Raw genomic sequence first — 18,026 nt, 5'->3', positions numbered from 1 at the left:
ATTTAATTTTTTCACAATTTAAATAATTTAAAAAAATATTTATTAAATGAGCCACCGTCTCGGCACTTGATGAATTTATTTAATCTGTCAAAGTCAGTGGACGGGTTCTGACACCTGATTGGTTACCCGGCACTCCCGCTTGTCTGTAATGGACGCCTTGGTGTAAAAGTGCGGAAATAACTCCGACAACTTCAATAAATTCCTCTACTGTAACTGCTACGTGCTCTGGGGTCAGCAGGTCTAAATGATCTACCACAACTCCCGAAAAAGTGCAAGTACATCCTCTTTAGCTGCCGGGGTTTCAAAGACTTGCAGAGTCAAGTTTCAGAGAAATCGTTGGACTTGACTTTTGTTAGCCCCGCCCACTGGCTTTGATGGCTGAGTTTGACGGATGAAAATGAACTCATGAACTCTGACACACAGTTTCATAAAATATTTCAACAAATCATGAAATAAATAATCAAGTCATGAAATAAATGATTAAATTATCAAATAAAAAGGTAATTAAAAATAATGAAATAGTCAAATCATTAAAAAAAATACAATGATAAATTAATTTTTTTTTAAATAACGAAATCATAAAAATTAATAAATAAATCAAGAAAAAATGTAATCATCAAATTATTTCATGAAATAATTATTTAAAACATGAAATTAAATGAATCTTGAAATCATACAATACATATTGAAAAAAATAATTAATGAATCATGGACTAATTAAATTGTGAGCATTTTAAATAAATTATAAAATTATTGAAAAAGTCATGACATGAAATAAATCATGAAATAATTAAATAATGAGCATTTTAAATGAATGATAAAATTATTGAATAAGTCATGACTTGAAATAAATAAATAAATCATGAAATAAATTATTTAATCTGGAAATAATGATTTAAATCAGGAAATAGTTAAATAATCATGACATAATTAATTATATTCTGAAATAAATATCTCTTGAAATAAATAATTAAAACATGAAATAAATATGTCATGAAATAGGTAATTTAAACAGTAAATAATCAAATAAGTCATAAAATCATGAAATAAATAAATCATGAAACAATGAATTGAATCCTGGACAATTAAATAAATAATTAAATCATAAAATTAATTAATCAGGAATTAATTGTTTGAATAATACAATTAATAATGTATTAAATATTCAAATGTGCTTTTGCATCAAATACTATTTGAACGTTCATTAACATTTAAATATTTCATTCCAATTATAACTAATTAATGACATATTGAAGTAATTATTCAAAGATGTATTTATTTATTGACCCCTCTATCCAACACATGTCTAAATGCATACCTGCGAGACAGGTGTCTACTCCTCCTGTCGTCCAGCAGCAGGCTTGGTGACCTGGACGATCTCCACCGAGGTGAAGCCCTTAGTGGTGGACGCCCGATTCCTGGTCCTCATTTTATTGAGGGCCATCTCGGCCATGTCGGCACGCTCCTCGGCGTCGTCCAGCTCGTGGGCCGTCTTCCTGTACCTGCACAGGCTGCTGTTGGCCTGCTCCTCCTGCACACACGTCACACTGGACCGTCACCATCTTTCTTCATTTGTCATATTTCATGGTGGTTTTCCTACTCACAGCTTCCTCGATCTGCCGTTTGTAGCTCTTGAGCTTGTTCTGGAGTTTCTCCACCAGCTCCTGCATCCGCTGATTGGTCTTGTGGTCCTCCTCCGTCTGGAAGATCAGCTCCTTGAGTCGGCGCTCTCCCTTGCGAAGGTTTTTCACCGTCTCCACATGTCGCTTCTGCTCCTGGTCCAGCTCGTTCTCCAGCTCCTTGACCTTTAGATGAAGCCAGTGTGTGTCAGTGACGTGTGTGTGTGTGTGTGTGTGTGTGTGTGTGTGTGTGTGTGTGTGTGTGTGTGTGTGTGTGTGTGTGTGTGTGTGTGTGTGTGTGTGTGTGTTCTTGTATTTCTACCATTCTTGAGACATCAACAAGGAAAAGTACCTTCCATATGAGGACCGGTGAACAAGTTAGGACATAAATCATGGTCCCAATACGGAAAACCATTGCCTCTAATAGAGAATATCTCATATGCACCCCTGGTGGTGAAATCTATCAAAATTAGGGTGTTCCCAAAAAGGAGGGATTTTCAAATTGACTGTGTCGGTTTTAAAAGTGTTGACCTCTGGTCAACATATGAAATAACAAGTGTGTGTAAAAATGTGAAGTGCTCCCCCTCTGGCCAACATATATAATAACAAGTGTGTGTATAAGAAATTGAAATGCGCCCCCTTTGGCCAAAATGAATTAAAAAATAAACAAATATATGTACAGTATATACAATATATTGCTAAATGTATTTGGTCACCTGCCTTGACTCACATATGAACTGTTCCCACAAGGTTGGGAGCATGGAATTGTCCTAAATGTTTTGGTATCCTGAAGCATTCAAAGTTCCTTTCACTGGAACTAAGAGGCCAAGCCCAACTCCTGAAAAACAACCCCACACCATAATTCCTCCTCCACCAAATTTCACACTCTGCACAATGCAGTCCGAAATGTACCATTCTCCTGGCAACTTCCAAACCCAGACTCGTCCATCAGATTGCCAGATGGAAAAGCGTGATTCATCACTCCAGAGAAGGCGTCTCCACTGCTCTCCGACACTTTGCATTGGACTTGGTGATGTATGGCTTAGATGCAGCTGCTCAGCCATGGAAACCCATTCCATTAAGCCCTCTGCATACTGTACGTGGGCTAATTGGAAGGTCACATGAAGTTTGGAGCTCTGTAGCAACTGACTGTGCAGAAAGTCTTTGCACTATGCGCTTCAGCATCCGCTGACCCCTCTCTGTCAGTTTACGTGGCCTACCACTTCGTGGCTGAGTTGCTGTTGTTCCCAAACTCTTCACTTTTCTTACAATAAAGCCGACAGTTGACTTTGGAATATTTAGGAGCGAGGACATTTCACGATTGGATTTGTTGCACAGGTGGCATCCTATGACATATATGATACAATTTTTCTATTTACACATAGTATGCATATATTATTAATGTTGTAAATACAAATCTTTATATATCTAGAAAGGGTGGTCCTAGAGAGGTAGGCATTTTTCGGAGGTCTTAAGAAGGTAACAAATACAAGAGTGTGTGTGTGCGTGTGTGTGTGTGTGTGTGTGTGTGTGTGTGTGTGGTGTGTGTGTGTGTGTGTGTGTGTGTGTGTGTGTGTGTGTGTGTGTGTGAGTGAGAGAGAGTGAGAGAGAGAGACTTCTAACCCTTGTTTCCAGTTTCTGGATGGTGCGTTTTCCAGCCTTGAGAGCCTGCTGCTCCGCTTCCTCCAGCTTCAACATGAGGTCCCTCAGGTTCTGCTCCTGGTTCTTCTTGATCTTCTCCAGGTGCGAGTTGCGTTCCTGCTCCTGGCGAAGCTCCTCACACAGTCTGGTGGCCTGGTGGCGGAACACAAGCGTGAGCGCGCTCGCACGCATTTCGTCGTTTTGGACTCGACGGCGCTCACGTCGGTCACGGCCTTCTTGGCTCGCTCGTCGGCCGCACGGAACTCTGAGATGAGCTCCTCGTTCTCACTGGAGAGTCGGGCGAGGTCGGCTTCGAGTTTTCTCTTCAGGACGGTCAGACTTTGGTTCTGAGACACAAAATATAGCGAATCGCATGAGTTAGAAAAATCTCGATCTGCTGACCACTCATGACTATGTCAAATGAAGCTGCTGCCATCTTGAGTTCTTCAAAATGACATCTGAGGCTTCCCCACAGCCACAGTTGTTGTCGCCAATCGTACCCGGCGCAAGCACTTTTCCTTCTCAGAATATATATCCCTAATATTTGGCGTGAATAAGCACATGTAAAATGTTAGTTAATGAATGACAGGGTGCTTCATATGAAATGTTCCCACAAATGTATTCCTAGCCCCTTCCTGCTCCATCACTGCTAATTATATAGTGTGTTTTTAAAGAGACATTTCAATTATTATACTTTTTTTTTGTACAAAATTCATATTTTTAAACAATGTTTTAGAATTATAAGTTACATTCCAACTGGTAGATTGCAAAAATCACATCGTTGTGCCCTAAGAAGTTTTTTTTGTGTCGTGGCTGCATCTCTCCCGGTCACTGGTGTGTGTTTGTGAGTGCCAGGAAGAAAAGCTCGGATGTTCGCAAGTTGTTTGCTTGTATCTCTAAACCTTAAGTATGAGACACTCTTTTTTTAGAGATGTATTTCCAGAGAAAAAAACACAGTCTCTTTGCATAGTCAGGTCAAAACTATAGATTAATCCCTTGTTCATTGCTGTTAATTGGTTCTGGACTTGACTGCAATAAATTTAATTTCAAAAATACAATAATTTCATAGCGAGAGCATAAAAACCTGTTTATTACCCTCTAGACATGTTTTTAATATCATGGGAGACATAAAAATAACACCCTTAAGTCACCTTTACACTCTATTAATCCATTATAGTAATGCTATCAGTGGCCACGATACTGAACAGCGCGCTCTAATTGGTTTTGTCCCATCTTGTTTAGTTAATTTTGCCATTTTTAAGCTTGAACATTCTTCAATTAGGGCAAAAAATGTTGTGTAATATGCTAAAAAATAAATAAAATTGCAATTTGGTGAAATCGCAATATTTGAGGCGATGTGGCAGGGACCGTACTGTTTGACTGGTTGTCTGATTTGTAGTGCGACTAAAATATATAGTGTAGGGTTAAAATGATCAAATGAGGAAAACATACGTATTTATAAAATTGTATAAAATCCAACATAAACATAAGCCTTTGATTTGATAGCAAAATAAGCAACAGAACATGTTTGTGTTAATAAGCACACGTAAAATGTAAACTAATGTATGACAGGGCGCTTTATATGAAATTGTACCACAAAAATATTCCTAACTTCTTCATAGATTAGAATAAAATAGTAAATTTTCCACCAAAAAAAAGAAGTATTTTATTATAAAATATTTTAAATATAATTTTGATTATATCACATTTTTATTTGCACAAAAATAAATAAATCATAATAAATAAAATATATTATTCACTTTCGAACTGTACGGTACTAGTCCCCGGTACCAAGGAATTGACAGTTACTCATTGGTACCAATTTTGGTACTTTTGTGTGTGTTGATAAATATTAATTGTTTTTGATGATAAACATTGTTATTGCAACATTTAAAACTGATTATGTAACTGCTGTCCAGTTGTTTTATCATGTTCATTAGCATCATGTTATCATTTGTATGACATTAAGTTGCAAATACAGTTGCAAGTCCAAGACGTTAACGGTAGTAGTGTGTTATTGTTGTTTTTTCTTGTTGCGCCCTAAAAAGTGTTAATAATGTAAGTATTTTATTTACTGTTGTAGTTTTCATGACCAAATTTGGAGGTGTTGAAATCGCCATGTATAATCGCTAATGCTAATCAGTAGCATGTCAATAGCAAAGTCAATGTATTTTAGCATCAACCTTGCCTTACTTTCTTACGTTTTTGGAGTCGATTGTTTGGTTGGCATAGAAAATTGCAACATTTCCTAAAGGTAGTTGGGCTGAGTCCGCCCTCGGTGCTCAGTTTTTAGTACAAAACATGCTCAAAATAAAATTCAAATTTGAATTAAAAGAGTCACAATAGTTAAAAAAAAAAAAAAAATGTAATAGGGAGGGGGTGCCCTCTAAATATATTTAGCTTTATTAGCTCACCTAGCAGCACATTTGGCCCTTAGATGAAGTTAGACTCCAAAGACTAAAATGAATATAAGCCTGATAAAAACAAGCAAAAGACCACTCACATGTATGTTGACCTCGTTGAACCTCTCTGTGGTGTCCACCAACTCTTGCTCTATTAGTTTGCGCGCCCTCTCGGACGCCTCCAGGCCGCCTCTCAGCTCCTCCATCTCTGCATGCATGAGACACAGGCGGCGCTCCTGCAGGCTGTACTTCTCCCTCAGCTCGTCATGGAGACGAGCATCCTCGTCCATCTGCACCTGCAGGTCCTTCCAGGAGAAAGATCATTAACGCTTCATATTAGACATTCAGTTATGAGTTTTTTTCATGCTATTTCCGCTGTTTTGAACATTTAAAAATACATTAGAATTGTCATCTTTTCACTTAAAGTAGCCTAAAATGAGACATGAAGACACCTCTGTTCCTAACATCACAAAAAATGGCATATTTAACCCACATTTACCTCCAATTAATGTATTTGTTATTTAGACTTTTTATGTCCACCAGATGGCGCTACGTTTCCCGTTCAAAGCATGCAGCAACATGTCTAGTTTTCGTCTGCCTCGCTACTGTAATAACATGTGTATGTCACTATTGATTGACATTTTTCTTATTAATGTGTGAATGCTTTGGAGCATGGTTTTCTACACCAAAATGCATCTATTTATTATTATTCAACTTCTTCTTCTTCTACAGATTTTGGCGCGCTCTACCTTCTACATGTTTCACCCGATTCAAACCGCTCCAACTTCAAACCGTTCAGCCTATTCGGGAATCGCGGGCTTTCCCTTGTCAAATTCCAAAAATTCCCAGATTTCCCGTGGCCATTTTTCAAACTTCTACCATTTCTACATTTTTCAACCGATTCAAACCATTCCACCTTCAACATATCCTACTCATCCCGGAAGTTCTAATTATCATTTTTCCATGTTCAGAAAAATTCCAGAAATTCCCAGAATTCCCTTTTTTTCAAACCCTTTTTTGACCCTATTTTCTGGCGACTACTCCTTCCACATTTTTCAACCCATTTCAACCGTTCCACTGTCCAAACATTCCTCTTAATCGGGACAAAAAACAAAGTTGTTTTTTGAACTGGAAAAATTCCCAGTTTTCCCGAAATTCCTGGAATTTCTTAATGCCATTTCTCAATTAAAAATGTTACTACTTCAACATTTCTCGACCAATTTGAAAAATTCCAACACACCATTTCAACTCATTCAGAACATTCAAGTCTTTTAATATTTTCCAATAAATTCCCGCTTTTCCCGAAATTCCCAAATTTCCATGAAATTCCCATTGAAGTTAATGAGACATTTTTCAAAGTTCCACAACTCCCACATTTTTTATCAGTTTCAAACCATTCCAATGCCACAATATTCAGCTTGTTCAAAATTGTGTGCTTTCCTTCAACAATTTTAAAACATTCAAGGATTACCAAGAACTCCCAGTTTTCAGGGACATTTTCCCCATTCAATGAATTGTCCATTTTTTTTAAACTTCCACAAATCACACATTTTTCAACCTATTCAAACCATTCCACCTTCAACACATTCCATTCATCCTGGAAATTCAAACGAACACTTTCCCAAGTACCAAACCAAATTCTGTTTTTCCTGGAAATTCAAACTCTTCAACATTCAAACCATTCCAACATTCAAACTATTCTTACATTCATACTACATTCTATCAGCATTTCAGTTCAACTTCAGCATTGGAGCATTTACACGCAATTCCTTAAGGAATTGCCTCATCTAGTTATTATTATTATTATTATTCATCCGTTTCTTTTTCCAATATAAGACACAGTGGAGCTATGTAATCTTAGTATAAGGTTAACATCAAAAAAATATAAATTGGCCATTCCACAAAATCGTTATATCAACCCTCAATCTGAATTATATTGTACTATGTCATGTTATATTACATGACATTCAATTATATTATACTATATATTAAAATGTGTATTGGCAACATTTGTTTTTTCTTTGGCAAAGAGCTTTTGAGTAAGAGGTGTGATATTTTTGGGGCTGGGGGGGGAGGGGGGGTTGGGGGGGGTTACATAGAATTATCAAATATTGTACAGGAAAAATATATTTAAAAAAATATAACATAAAAAATAGGTTGCAGGACTGTGCTGAGATTCTGGTGCAAGTGGAAGAGATTAATATATAATAATGTTCCACAGTGGTACCTCAATTCAAGAGTGTTTTGAAATTAAAGCCGTCTCTCGGTTAATCGATATGCTTTACGTTGCAAGTACAAGTTTGAGTTACAAGCATTCCTGCCATTATTTGGTGTAGCAAATGTCCCCAAAATATTCCGTCTTACTGCTTACTACATTAGCTTATAGATAAAGATCGACATAACTTTTTGTTTAATTTAAAGTCACTTTTTTTCCCCAAGCAGAGGAAAGAAGAAAGTGAGTGTGAAAGACGGCTTGTGAAGTGGAAGAAATACTCATTGAATTAAAGAAATCGAAAACGTGGCAAGAGTGTGAAGCTACTTTGATGAAGCAATTTTGAGTCTACATAGCGAAGCAGAATGAGTCTAATGCCAGCAAAGAATGTTAAACAATGTCTAAACAGTAGACATTTATCCATGAAAATATGGAAAAGCTGCTGATGCTGTGCTTGACAGAGAAGCAGCTGGAAGGAGATACAGTAGAAGTCTAGTCTACTCTCCAAGAATGTAAATGCTGTACATTATTATTACATTACTTCTTAAAACTACTGTAGTTGCTAGTAGAACATTCTATTGTAATGTTTATACGTAATATCTAAAAGTGTGTTGATCTTTTTAAAAGGCATTCTACATGTTACAATTGTGCTGTTTTGGGGGTTAAATTGATATCAGTTTGTTTCAATAGGTGACATTGATTTGAGATACAAGTGTTTAGAGTTAAGAGCCCTTTCACGGAACCAATTACTCGAAGTTCCTTCCAAAAGCTTACTTTGATCTGCTGCTGCAGCTTCTTCAGGGTTTTGACCAGCTCGCCGTTGTTCCTGTTGGCATGCTCTAGCTGGATCTCCATCTCGTTCAGGTCGCATTCCATCTTCTTCTTCATCCGCAGGGCTTCGGCGCGACCTTTGGCCTCCGTTTCCAGGCTGGCCTGCAAGGACTCCACTGCCCGGACGTGGTTCTTCCTGCAACACACCTGGTTCAATCATGGTCCCTCCGGTGCGAGAAGGCCAGTCAGTTGTTACCTGGTCACTTCGAACTCCTCCTCCTTCTCGTGGATTCTGCGGTCGATGTCAGCCTTGACTTGGGCCAACTCCAGCTGCGCACGCACGAGCTTGCCTTCCTCCACCTGGAAGCAGCACACACAACCATTTTGACATCTTCTTCTCCACTTTGTATTTGGTATTTCTCAATGCCTCCAGTGAAGTTTCCGCCTCCTCCAGAGCCATCTGCAGCTCTTCCCTCTCCACTTCCAGTTTCTTCTTGGCCTTCTGCAGCTCGTGGAAGCTGCGGCCTCCTTCCCCGAGCTGGTCTACCAGCTCCTTGATCTCCTCTACGGTGGGGAAAACTCAAGCCGATAAGCGACGGCACAAACATGGCGGCTTCACCCAGCATCTACGGCACCTGAGAGGGTTTTGTTGTCCTTGCGGATGGTCTCTATGTGATCCCGGCTCTCCTCATAGGCTGTCTTCAGCTTGTAGAGCTCCGTCATGTAAGAGCGGCTCTCCTTCTGACTGCTTTCCAGCTCCACCTGGAGCTCCTCGTTCTTGCAGCTCCACTCGGCCGCCAGCTTGTCGAACACACGCTGCTTCTTGTCCAGAGCGGCGGCTGCTGCGCTGCACTGGAGACAGATGGAGATGTCCCTGATTGGAATCTTTCACAAACACACAAACAACCTCAACACATATTGAACAAGTGTTTACCTTCTCCAGATCTATGGTCAGGTCTTCCACCTCTCCCTGCAGCCTTTGCTTGACCTTGTCTAAGCTGGCTGCTCTCGCTTGGGCCGCCTCCGCTGCTTCCTCCGCCTCCTGGAGACGCACGGCCAGTTTACGCCTGCGAGAGAGGCGGAGCCATTGGAATGAAACGTATGTATGCAAAATGTATACATACGACCCGGTGGCCAAATCTGGCCCGCGAATGACACCACACCGGCCCCTCGAGTTCAGTTCAAAACAACAAGCATATTTGCAACAAATTCCTAAAAAACATTGCAGTGCTCCTTTTGTATAGAGCAGGGGTGTCCAAACTTTTTGAGGGGGGGGGCTGCATTGGAATAAAAAAAAGTGGCTGGGGGCCGAGAGCATGCAAAATAACATCTGACCACAGAACATTCCCCCAGAAGGTCTTATCTTTGTCCATGTGATGTCAGATGAAACACAAATTTTGCTGTTTGGCCACAATACCCTGCAATATGTTTGGAGGAGAAAAGGTGAGGCCTTTAATCCCAGGAACACCATTCCTACCGTCAAGCATGTTGGTGGTAGTATTATGCTCTGGGCCTGTTTTGCTGCCAATGGAACTGGTGCTTTACAGAGAGTAAATGGGACAATGAAAAAGGAGGATTACCTCCAAATTCTTCAGTACAACCCAAAATCATCAGCCCGGAGGTTGGGTCTTGGGCGCAGTTGGGTGTTCCAACAGGACAATGACCCCAAACACAGTGGTAAAGGAATGGCTAAATCAGGCTAGAATTAAGGTTTTAGAATGGCCTTCCCAAAGTGTGGACAATGCTAAAGAAACAAGTCCATGTCAGAAAACCAACAAATTTAGCTGAACTGCACCAATTTTGTCAAGAGGAGTGGTCAAAAATTCTACCAGACGCTTGCCAGAAGCTTGTGGATGGCTAACAAAAGCGCCTTATTGCAGTGAAACTTGCCAAGGGACATGTAACTAAATATTAACATTGCTGTATGTATACTTTTGAACCAGCAGATTTGGTCACATTTTCAGTAGACCCATAATAAATTCATAAAAGAACCAAACTTCATGAATGTTTTTTGTGACCATCAAGTATGTGCTCCAATCACTCTATCACAAAAAAATAAGAGTGGTAGAAATGATTGGAAAATCAAGACAAAGAACATTATGTTCTTTACAAGTGTATGTAAACTTTTGACCACGACTTTATGTATATATATATATATATATATATATATATATATATATATATATATATATATATATATATATATATATATACATATATATACTAGGGCTGCAAATCTTTGGGTGTCCCACGATTCGATTCAATATCGATTCTTGGGGTCACGATTCAATTATAAATCGATTTTTTTCCGATTCAACGCGATTCTCGATTCAAAAACGATATTTTTCCGATTCAAAACGATTCTCTATTCATTCAATACATAGGATTTCAGCAGGATCTACCCCAGTCTGCTGACATGCAAGCAGAGTAGTAGATTTTTTGTAAAAAGCTTTTATAATTGTAAAGGACAATGTTTTATCAACTGATTGCAATAATGTACATTTGTTTTAACTATTAAATTAACCAAATATATTACTTCTTTTATCTTTGTGCTTTCAATCGTGTCCCTCAGGAAGTCCTGTGGAGAGTGCTCAGAGAGTATGGGGCAGGGGAGCCGAAAAGGGGGGGTAAAGGAGACAGATTCTAGGGGCCCATGATGGAGGGGGGCCCAGAGAGGCCCCTAATAATTATGAAATTATAATACAGAAAAAATAATGACACTGTGTTGGGGGCCCTGTAAAGATTCTTTTCATGGGGCCCAAAATCCCTAGCGGCGCCCCTGGTATGGGGTATCGGACTGTCTGATTGTGGCGGTCCGCTCCCTGTACGATCAGTGTCAGAGCTTGGTCCGCATTGCCGGCAGTAAGTCAGACACGTTTCCAGTGAGGGTTGGACTCCGCCAAGGCTGCCCTTTGTCACCGATTCTGTTCATAACTTTTATGGACAGAATTTCTAGGTGCAGTCAAGGCGTTGAGGGGATCCGGTTTGGTGGCTGCAGGATTAGGTCTCTGCTTTTTGCAGATGATGTGGTCCTGATGGCTTCATCTGGCCAGGATCTTCAGCTCTCACTGGATTGGTTCCGCAGCCGAGTGTGAAACGACTGGGATGAGAATCAGCACCTCCAAGTCCGAGTCCATGGTTCTCGCCCGGAAAAGGGTGGAATGCCATCTCCGGGTTGGGGAGGATACACTGCCCCAAGTGGAGGAATTCAAGTACCTCGGAGTCTTGTTCACGAGTAAGGGAAGACTGGATGGTGAGATCGACAGGCGGATCGGTGCGGCGCCTTCAGTAATGCAGACGCTGTATCGATCCATTGTGGTGAAGAAGGAGCTGAGCCGGAAGGCAAAGCTCCCAATTTACCGGCCGATCTACGTTCCCATCCTCACCTATGGTCATGAGCTTTGGGTTATGACCGAAAGGACAAGATCACGGGTACAAGCGGCCGAAATGAGTTTCCTCCGCCAGGTGGCGGGGCTGTCCCTTAGAGATAGGGTGAGCAGCTCTGCTATTTGGGAGGAGCTCAAAGTAAAGCCACTGCTCCTCCATATCGAGAGGAGCCAGATGAGGTGGTTCGGGAATCTGGTCAGGATGCCACATGAACGCCTCCCTTAGGGCACGTCCAACCGGTAGGAGGCCACGGGGAAGACCCAGGACACGTTGGGAAGACTATGTCTCCCAGCTGGCCTGGGAACGCCTCAGTATCCCCCGGGAAGAGCTGGACGAAGTGGCTGGGGAGAGGAAAGTCTGGGCTTCCCTGCTTAGGCTGCTGCCCCCGCGACCCAACCTCGGATAAGCGGAAGAAGATGGATGGATGGATGGATTATCTTTGTGAAAATATTGGACACAGTGTGTTGTCAAGCTTATGAGATGCGATGCAAGTGTAAGCCACTGTCACACTATTTATATCTTTTTTTATTTTATTTTTTTTATAAATGTCTAATGATAATGTCAATGAGGGATTTTTAATCAATGTTTTGTTGAAATTGTAACTAATTTTGATACTGTTGTTGATAATATTCATTTTTGTTTCACTACTTTTGGTTTGTTCTGTGTCGTGTTTGTGTGTCCTCTCAAGTGTTGCTGGGTCGGGTTTGGTTTTGGAATTGGATTGCATTGTTATGGTATTGCTGTGTATTGTTTTGTTGGATTGATTAATTAAAAAAATAAAAATATTAAAAAAATAAATAAATTAAATAAAAAAAAATCGATTTTTGAAAAATGAGAATCGATACTGAATTGCACAACATGAGAATCACGATTTGAATTCGAATCGATTTTTTCCCACACCCCTAATATATACATAAATACATCCATCCATCCATCCATCTTCTTCCGCTTATCCGAGGTCGGGTCGCGGGGGCAGCAGCCTAAGCAGGGAAGCCCAGACTTTCCTCTCCCCAGCCACTTCGTCCAGCTCTTCCCGGGGGATCCCGAGGCGTTCCCAGGCCAGCCGGGAGACATAGTCTTCCCAACGTGTCCTGGGTCTTCCCCGTGGCCTCCTACCGGTCGGACGTGCCCTAAACACCTCCCTAGGGAGGCGTTCGGGTGGCATCCTGACCAGATGCTCGAACCACCTCATCTGGCTCCTCTCGATGTGGAGGAGCAGCGGCTTTACTTTGAGCTCCCCCCGGATGACAGAGCTTCTCACCCTATCTCTAAGGGAGAGCCCTGCCACCCGGCGGAGGAAACTCATTTCGGCCGCTTGTACCCGTGATCTTGTCCTTTCGGTCATAACCCAAAGCTCATGACAATAAGTGAGGATGGGAACGTAGATCGACCGGTAAATTGAGAGCTTTGCCTTCCGGCTCAGCTCCTTCTTCACCACAACGGATCGATACAGCGTCCGCATTACTGAATATGCCGCACCGATCCGCCTGTCGATCTCACGATCCACTCTTCCCCCACTCGTGAACAAGACTCCTAGGTACTTGAACTCCTCCACTTGGGGCAGTGTATCCTCCCCAACCCGGAGATGGCACTCCACCCTTTTCCGGGCGAGAACCATGGACTCGAACTTGGAGGTGCTGATTCTCATCCCAGTCGCTTCACACTCGGCTGCGAACCGATCCAGCGAGAGCTGAAGATCCTGGCCAGATGAAGCCATCAGGACCACATCATCCGCAAAATGCAGAGACCTAATCCTGCAGCCACCAAACCGGATCCCCTCAACGCCTTGACTGCGCCTAGAAATTCTGTCCATAAAAGTAATGAACAGAATCGGTGACAAAGGGCAGCCTTGGCGGAGTCCAACCCTCACTGGAAACGTGTCTGACCTACTGCCGGCAATGCGGACCAAGCTCTGACACTGATCGTACAGGGAGCGGACAGCCACAATCAGACAGTCCGATACCCCATACTCTCTGAGCACTCCCCACAGGACTTCCCGAGGGACACGGTCGAATGCCTTCTCCAAGTCCACAAAGCACATGTAGACTGGTTAGGCAAACTCCCATGAACCCTCAAGGACCCTGCCGAGAGTATAGAGCTGGTCCACAGTTCCACGACCAGGACGAAAACCACACTGTTCCTCTTGAATCCGAGGTTCGACTATCCGGCGTAGCCTCCTCTCCAGTACACCTGAATAAACCTTACCGGGAAGGCTGAGGAGTGTGATCCCACGATAGTTGGAACACACCCTCCGGTTCCCCTTCTTAAAGAGAGGAACCACCACCCCGGTCTGCCAATCCAGAGGTACCGTCCCCGATGTCCACGCGATACTGCAGAGTCTTGTCAACCAAGACAGCCCCACAGCATCCAGAGCCTTAAGGAACTCCGGGCGGATCTCATCCACCCCCGGGGCCTTGCCACCGAGGAGCTTTTTAACTACCTCAGCAACCTCTGCCCCAGAAATAGGAGAGCCCGCCACAGATTCCCCAGGCACTGCTTCCACATATACATACATACATATACTTATACACTACAGTCCAAAAGTTTTGACACACCTTCTCATTCAATGCATTTTCTTTATCTTAATGACTATTTACATTGTAGGTTGTCACTGAAGGCATCAAAACTATGACACCTGTGAAGTGAAAACCATTTCAGGTGACTACCTCTTGAAGCTCGTCGAGAGAATGCCAAGAGTGTGCAAAGCCATAATCAGAGCAAAGGGTGGCTATTTTGAAGAAACTAGAATATAAAACATGTTTGCAGTTATTTCACCTTTTTTGTTAAGTACATAACCCCACATGCGTTCATTCATAGTTTTGATGCCTTCAGTGACAATCTACAATGTAAATAGTCATGAAAATAAAGAAAATGCATTGAATGAGAAGGTGTGTCCAAACTTTTGGATTGTAGTGTATATGCATTTACATATATACACATATATATATATTGTTGTATGTTGAATTTGTTGCAAAATGCACACACATTATCATGGCTATTACATGATAAAAGGCATGTTTTGTTTGTATAATTTGTCCCTAAGACATGTGTTTGTATGCCTAATTTCCTACAAAATATGTTGTTGTACGTTGAATTTGTTGCAAAATGCACACAAATTTTCATGGACATTACATGATAAAAGGCATGTTTTTGTGTGTATAATTTGTCTCTAAAACATGTTAGTGTGCCTAATTTCATACAAAATGTGTGTTGCTGTATGTTGAATTTGTCACAAAATACAAGTTTGGATAAAGTCTCAAACACACATTTTTACATGTCTAATATGTCCTAAAATGCACGTGTTTGTATTTCTCATGCATCAATAAATGTGCTTATGTGTTGGATCAGTATGCCATAAATTGTATGTGTTTGTGTATGATTTGTCATAAAAATGTAATCATGCAATTTGTTAGGGCTATTTTCATACAAAATACCCTAAATTTAAATTTCTATTTGATCACAAAATGTATTTGTTTAAATATCTACATCGTCACAAAATACATACATGTTAACATGTAATTAACATCATAAAATGCATATATTTTCATAATATTCTGCCATGTATTGCATTTGTTTGTATATCTAATTAGGGTGAATGTTTATTTTGTCACATACATCCATATGTTTGCATGTCTCATTTGCCACAGAAGGCACACATTTTTATGCATAAAAAATCATAAAATGCATGGGTCTCATGATATTCTGTTGTGTGTACATGGAGTTACAGTGAATGTGTACTTTGTCACATAAATGCGTGTGTTATGTCAAAGAAGCATGTTTTTTACATGTTGATTGTGCCACAAAATGCATGGTTAATTACAAAAGTGTAACTGTTGTCGGTTAGTAAGTGTCAAAACTGCAGACAGGAAGTATCAAAATTCTAAACTGGTATGATAAGGATATTTGAATACCCATGAATAAATGAATACATCAAAAGTGAGCAAATTGTTGCTACAAAAATGTTAAGAAAGTCCATATTTCTTATCATTTGAACCTACTTGGTCTCTTCCAGCTCCTCGGTACGGTGAATGGCGTCTGTCTCGTATTTGCTCCTCCAGGTGGTGACGTCGGCATTAAGTTTGGACACGAGGCGTTGCATCTCTCCACGGGCCTCGGACTCCTCCTCCAGCTGCTCTTTGAGCAGCGAGAGGTCATGGCGGGCGTTTGCCAAGGCCACCACTGCTGTGTTGCGACCCTGCAGAAGGGCGGTGAGGACCACAGCACAACATTGTTGTTAGCGTGGAGTCACTCACTGTAAGGTGTGTTGCCTTTATATACCTTGTTTTCCTCGTCCACCTGCCGCCTGAGCTCGTCCACCTGCAGCATGAGCGAGGCCTTCAGCCTGCTGGCCTGGGTCATCTTGCTCTGCACGTCCTCCAACTCCCTGCTCAGATCGTTATTCTCCGCTGCACAGACAGAAATAAATGTCACACCATCGCCATTTAAAGCAAGCGTGTGTGTGTGCGTACCAGTCAGGTGGATTTTAGTAGCGTTGAGCTCAATCTGGGTGCGCTCCATCTCAGCCAGACGAGTGTTGGCCTCAGCCAGGTTGTCCTCCATCTTGTGGGAGTGGACCTCAGCGTTCATCTGCAAACACAAGAAGGTGAATTCCATTTCTTGTAGCTCGTGCCTCTCAAACTGTACCTTAGCTTTTTGAGTGGCCTCCACGGTGGCGTTGAGATCTTCGATCTCCGCCTTCATGCTCTGCTTGTCCTTCTCCAGCTTTACCCTCAGTCTGGTCAGGTTCTCCAGCTGCTCGCCGAGCTCCGCCACGGCGTCCGAGTGCTTTTTCCTCAGCGCCGCCGCCGTGGCCTCCGACTGGAGAGCGGCTTCATCCAGCTCTCGCCTCAGCTTCAGCAGGTCCGTCTCCCGCTTCCTGTTCTGCTCAATCTGAGGGAAGTTCCTGGTTGAAGCTTCTGTGAGCCAGTAGGGACAGTCGGAACTCACCTGTGCCACAGTGGCCCCTCCCGCCTCTTCTAGTCTATCGCTGAGGTCATCCAGGTCACGTGACAGCTCTGCTCTTTGTTTCTCCACCTATCAGAGAACACACATTTATTTCAGCGCATTGGGCCGAAAGCCGACTGCATTTAAAGTTATATATACACATATTATATTAATAAATATTATATAAATAAAATGGATATATAATTAATAATTAATATAAATTAATATTAAGAGTATGTGAAAGTTCGACTCCTACCTTGCTTATTTCCGTGACGACCTCATAAAAATGTTTTGTAATCAATCAAAAATACCAAGCAGTAAAAAACATGGATAAGTGCGAACAGAGTGTTTTGCATCTTTACCATCATGCATAATAAAGGATTTAAAATGGGTGTAATTTAGAATTTTGTATAGCTCTTTAACATTTTCTTTAATGATATCCACAAAGTTCAGTGAGCAGATTGTGTTGGTTGCTTTTATTTTATTTTTTTATGTCATGACTAGGGAAGGTTGTTTGGATTGGGTCATATAAGTGAATGATGTGCTGTTTCTTTTCGAACTTTTAGTTTTAGACACCCCTGGTTTACAATACGCCTTTAAGCGATCTAACCTTGGCTCTCATGGCTCTTTCAGCCTCCAGTTCTTCCTCCAGCTCCTCAATTCGGCCCTGAAAGACATTCAAAATCGTACAATCAAATTACATATCACTAAAATACAGTAAAAATTATTAGGTGCATCCTGTCTACAGTTGCTGACATACGTTTGGACCTCGATTTTTATTAGGATGGCAAGATATCCTCACAAGGGAAGGGGTGTCCAAAGTGTGGCCCCATGGTTAGTTTTTAATGGGCCCACAAAAATAAAAATAAAAACTCAAAAATGGGAAACGTAGAGCCAAAAAAGTTGACATGTTGATTCTAATAAATGCTAGTAACACAAAGACTTTGATTTGAAACCGTCAAAAATAACGAGTTAACTCATGTGATTAATCACAAAAAATAATCTTGTATAAACGCAGATCAAGCACACAATTTATTTTGACTGCACATG

General features: G+C 41.4%; 1 protein-coding gene across 1 annotated transcript in view; it reads right to left on the bottom strand.

The window, feature by feature from the left end:
• LOC133615044 (myosin-16-like) overlaps positions 1–18,026 on the bottom strand; it is a 45,807-nt gene that overhangs the window by 772 nt on the left and 27,009 nt on the right. The window contains exons 29-44 of the mRNA XM_061973379.2: positions 17,587–17,643; positions 16,980–17,066; positions 16,677–16,922; positions 16,502–16,619; positions 16,311–16,438; positions 16,031–16,227; positions 9,580–9,712; positions 9,281–9,497; positions 9,073–9,209; positions 8,902–9,005; positions 8,649–8,841; positions 5,764–5,967; positions 3,482–3,607; positions 3,243–3,413; positions 1,605–1,805; positions 1,319–1,531 (exon numbers count right to left, since the gene is read on the bottom strand). Of these exons, the coding sequence (XP_061829363.2) occupies positions 1,334–1,531; positions 1,605–1,805; positions 3,243–3,413; positions 3,482–3,607; positions 5,764–5,967; positions 8,649–8,841; positions 8,902–9,005; positions 9,073–9,209; positions 9,281–9,497; positions 9,580–9,712; positions 16,031–16,227; positions 16,311–16,438; positions 16,502–16,619; positions 16,677–16,922; positions 16,980–17,066; positions 17,587–17,643 (2,517 nt within the window). The 3' untranslated portion in view covers positions 1,319–1,333. The remainder of the gene's footprint in view (positions 1–1,318; positions 1,532–1,604; positions 1,806–3,242; positions 3,414–3,481; positions 3,608–5,763; positions 5,968–8,648; positions 8,842–8,901; positions 9,006–9,072; positions 9,210–9,280; positions 9,498–9,579; positions 9,713–16,030; positions 16,228–16,310; positions 16,439–16,501; positions 16,620–16,676; positions 16,923–16,979; positions 17,067–17,586; positions 17,644–18,026) is intronic.

Source organism: Nerophis lumbriciformis, linkage group LG22 (assembly GCF_033978685.3).
Source record: "Nerophis lumbriciformis linkage group LG22, RoL_Nlum_v2.1, whole genome shotgun sequence".
In the NCBI taxonomy this organism is placed as follows: domain Eukaryota; kingdom Metazoa; phylum Chordata; class Actinopteri; order Syngnathiformes; family Syngnathidae; genus Nerophis; species Nerophis lumbriciformis.
This window is presented reverse-complemented; position numbering and strand designations above follow the sequence as displayed.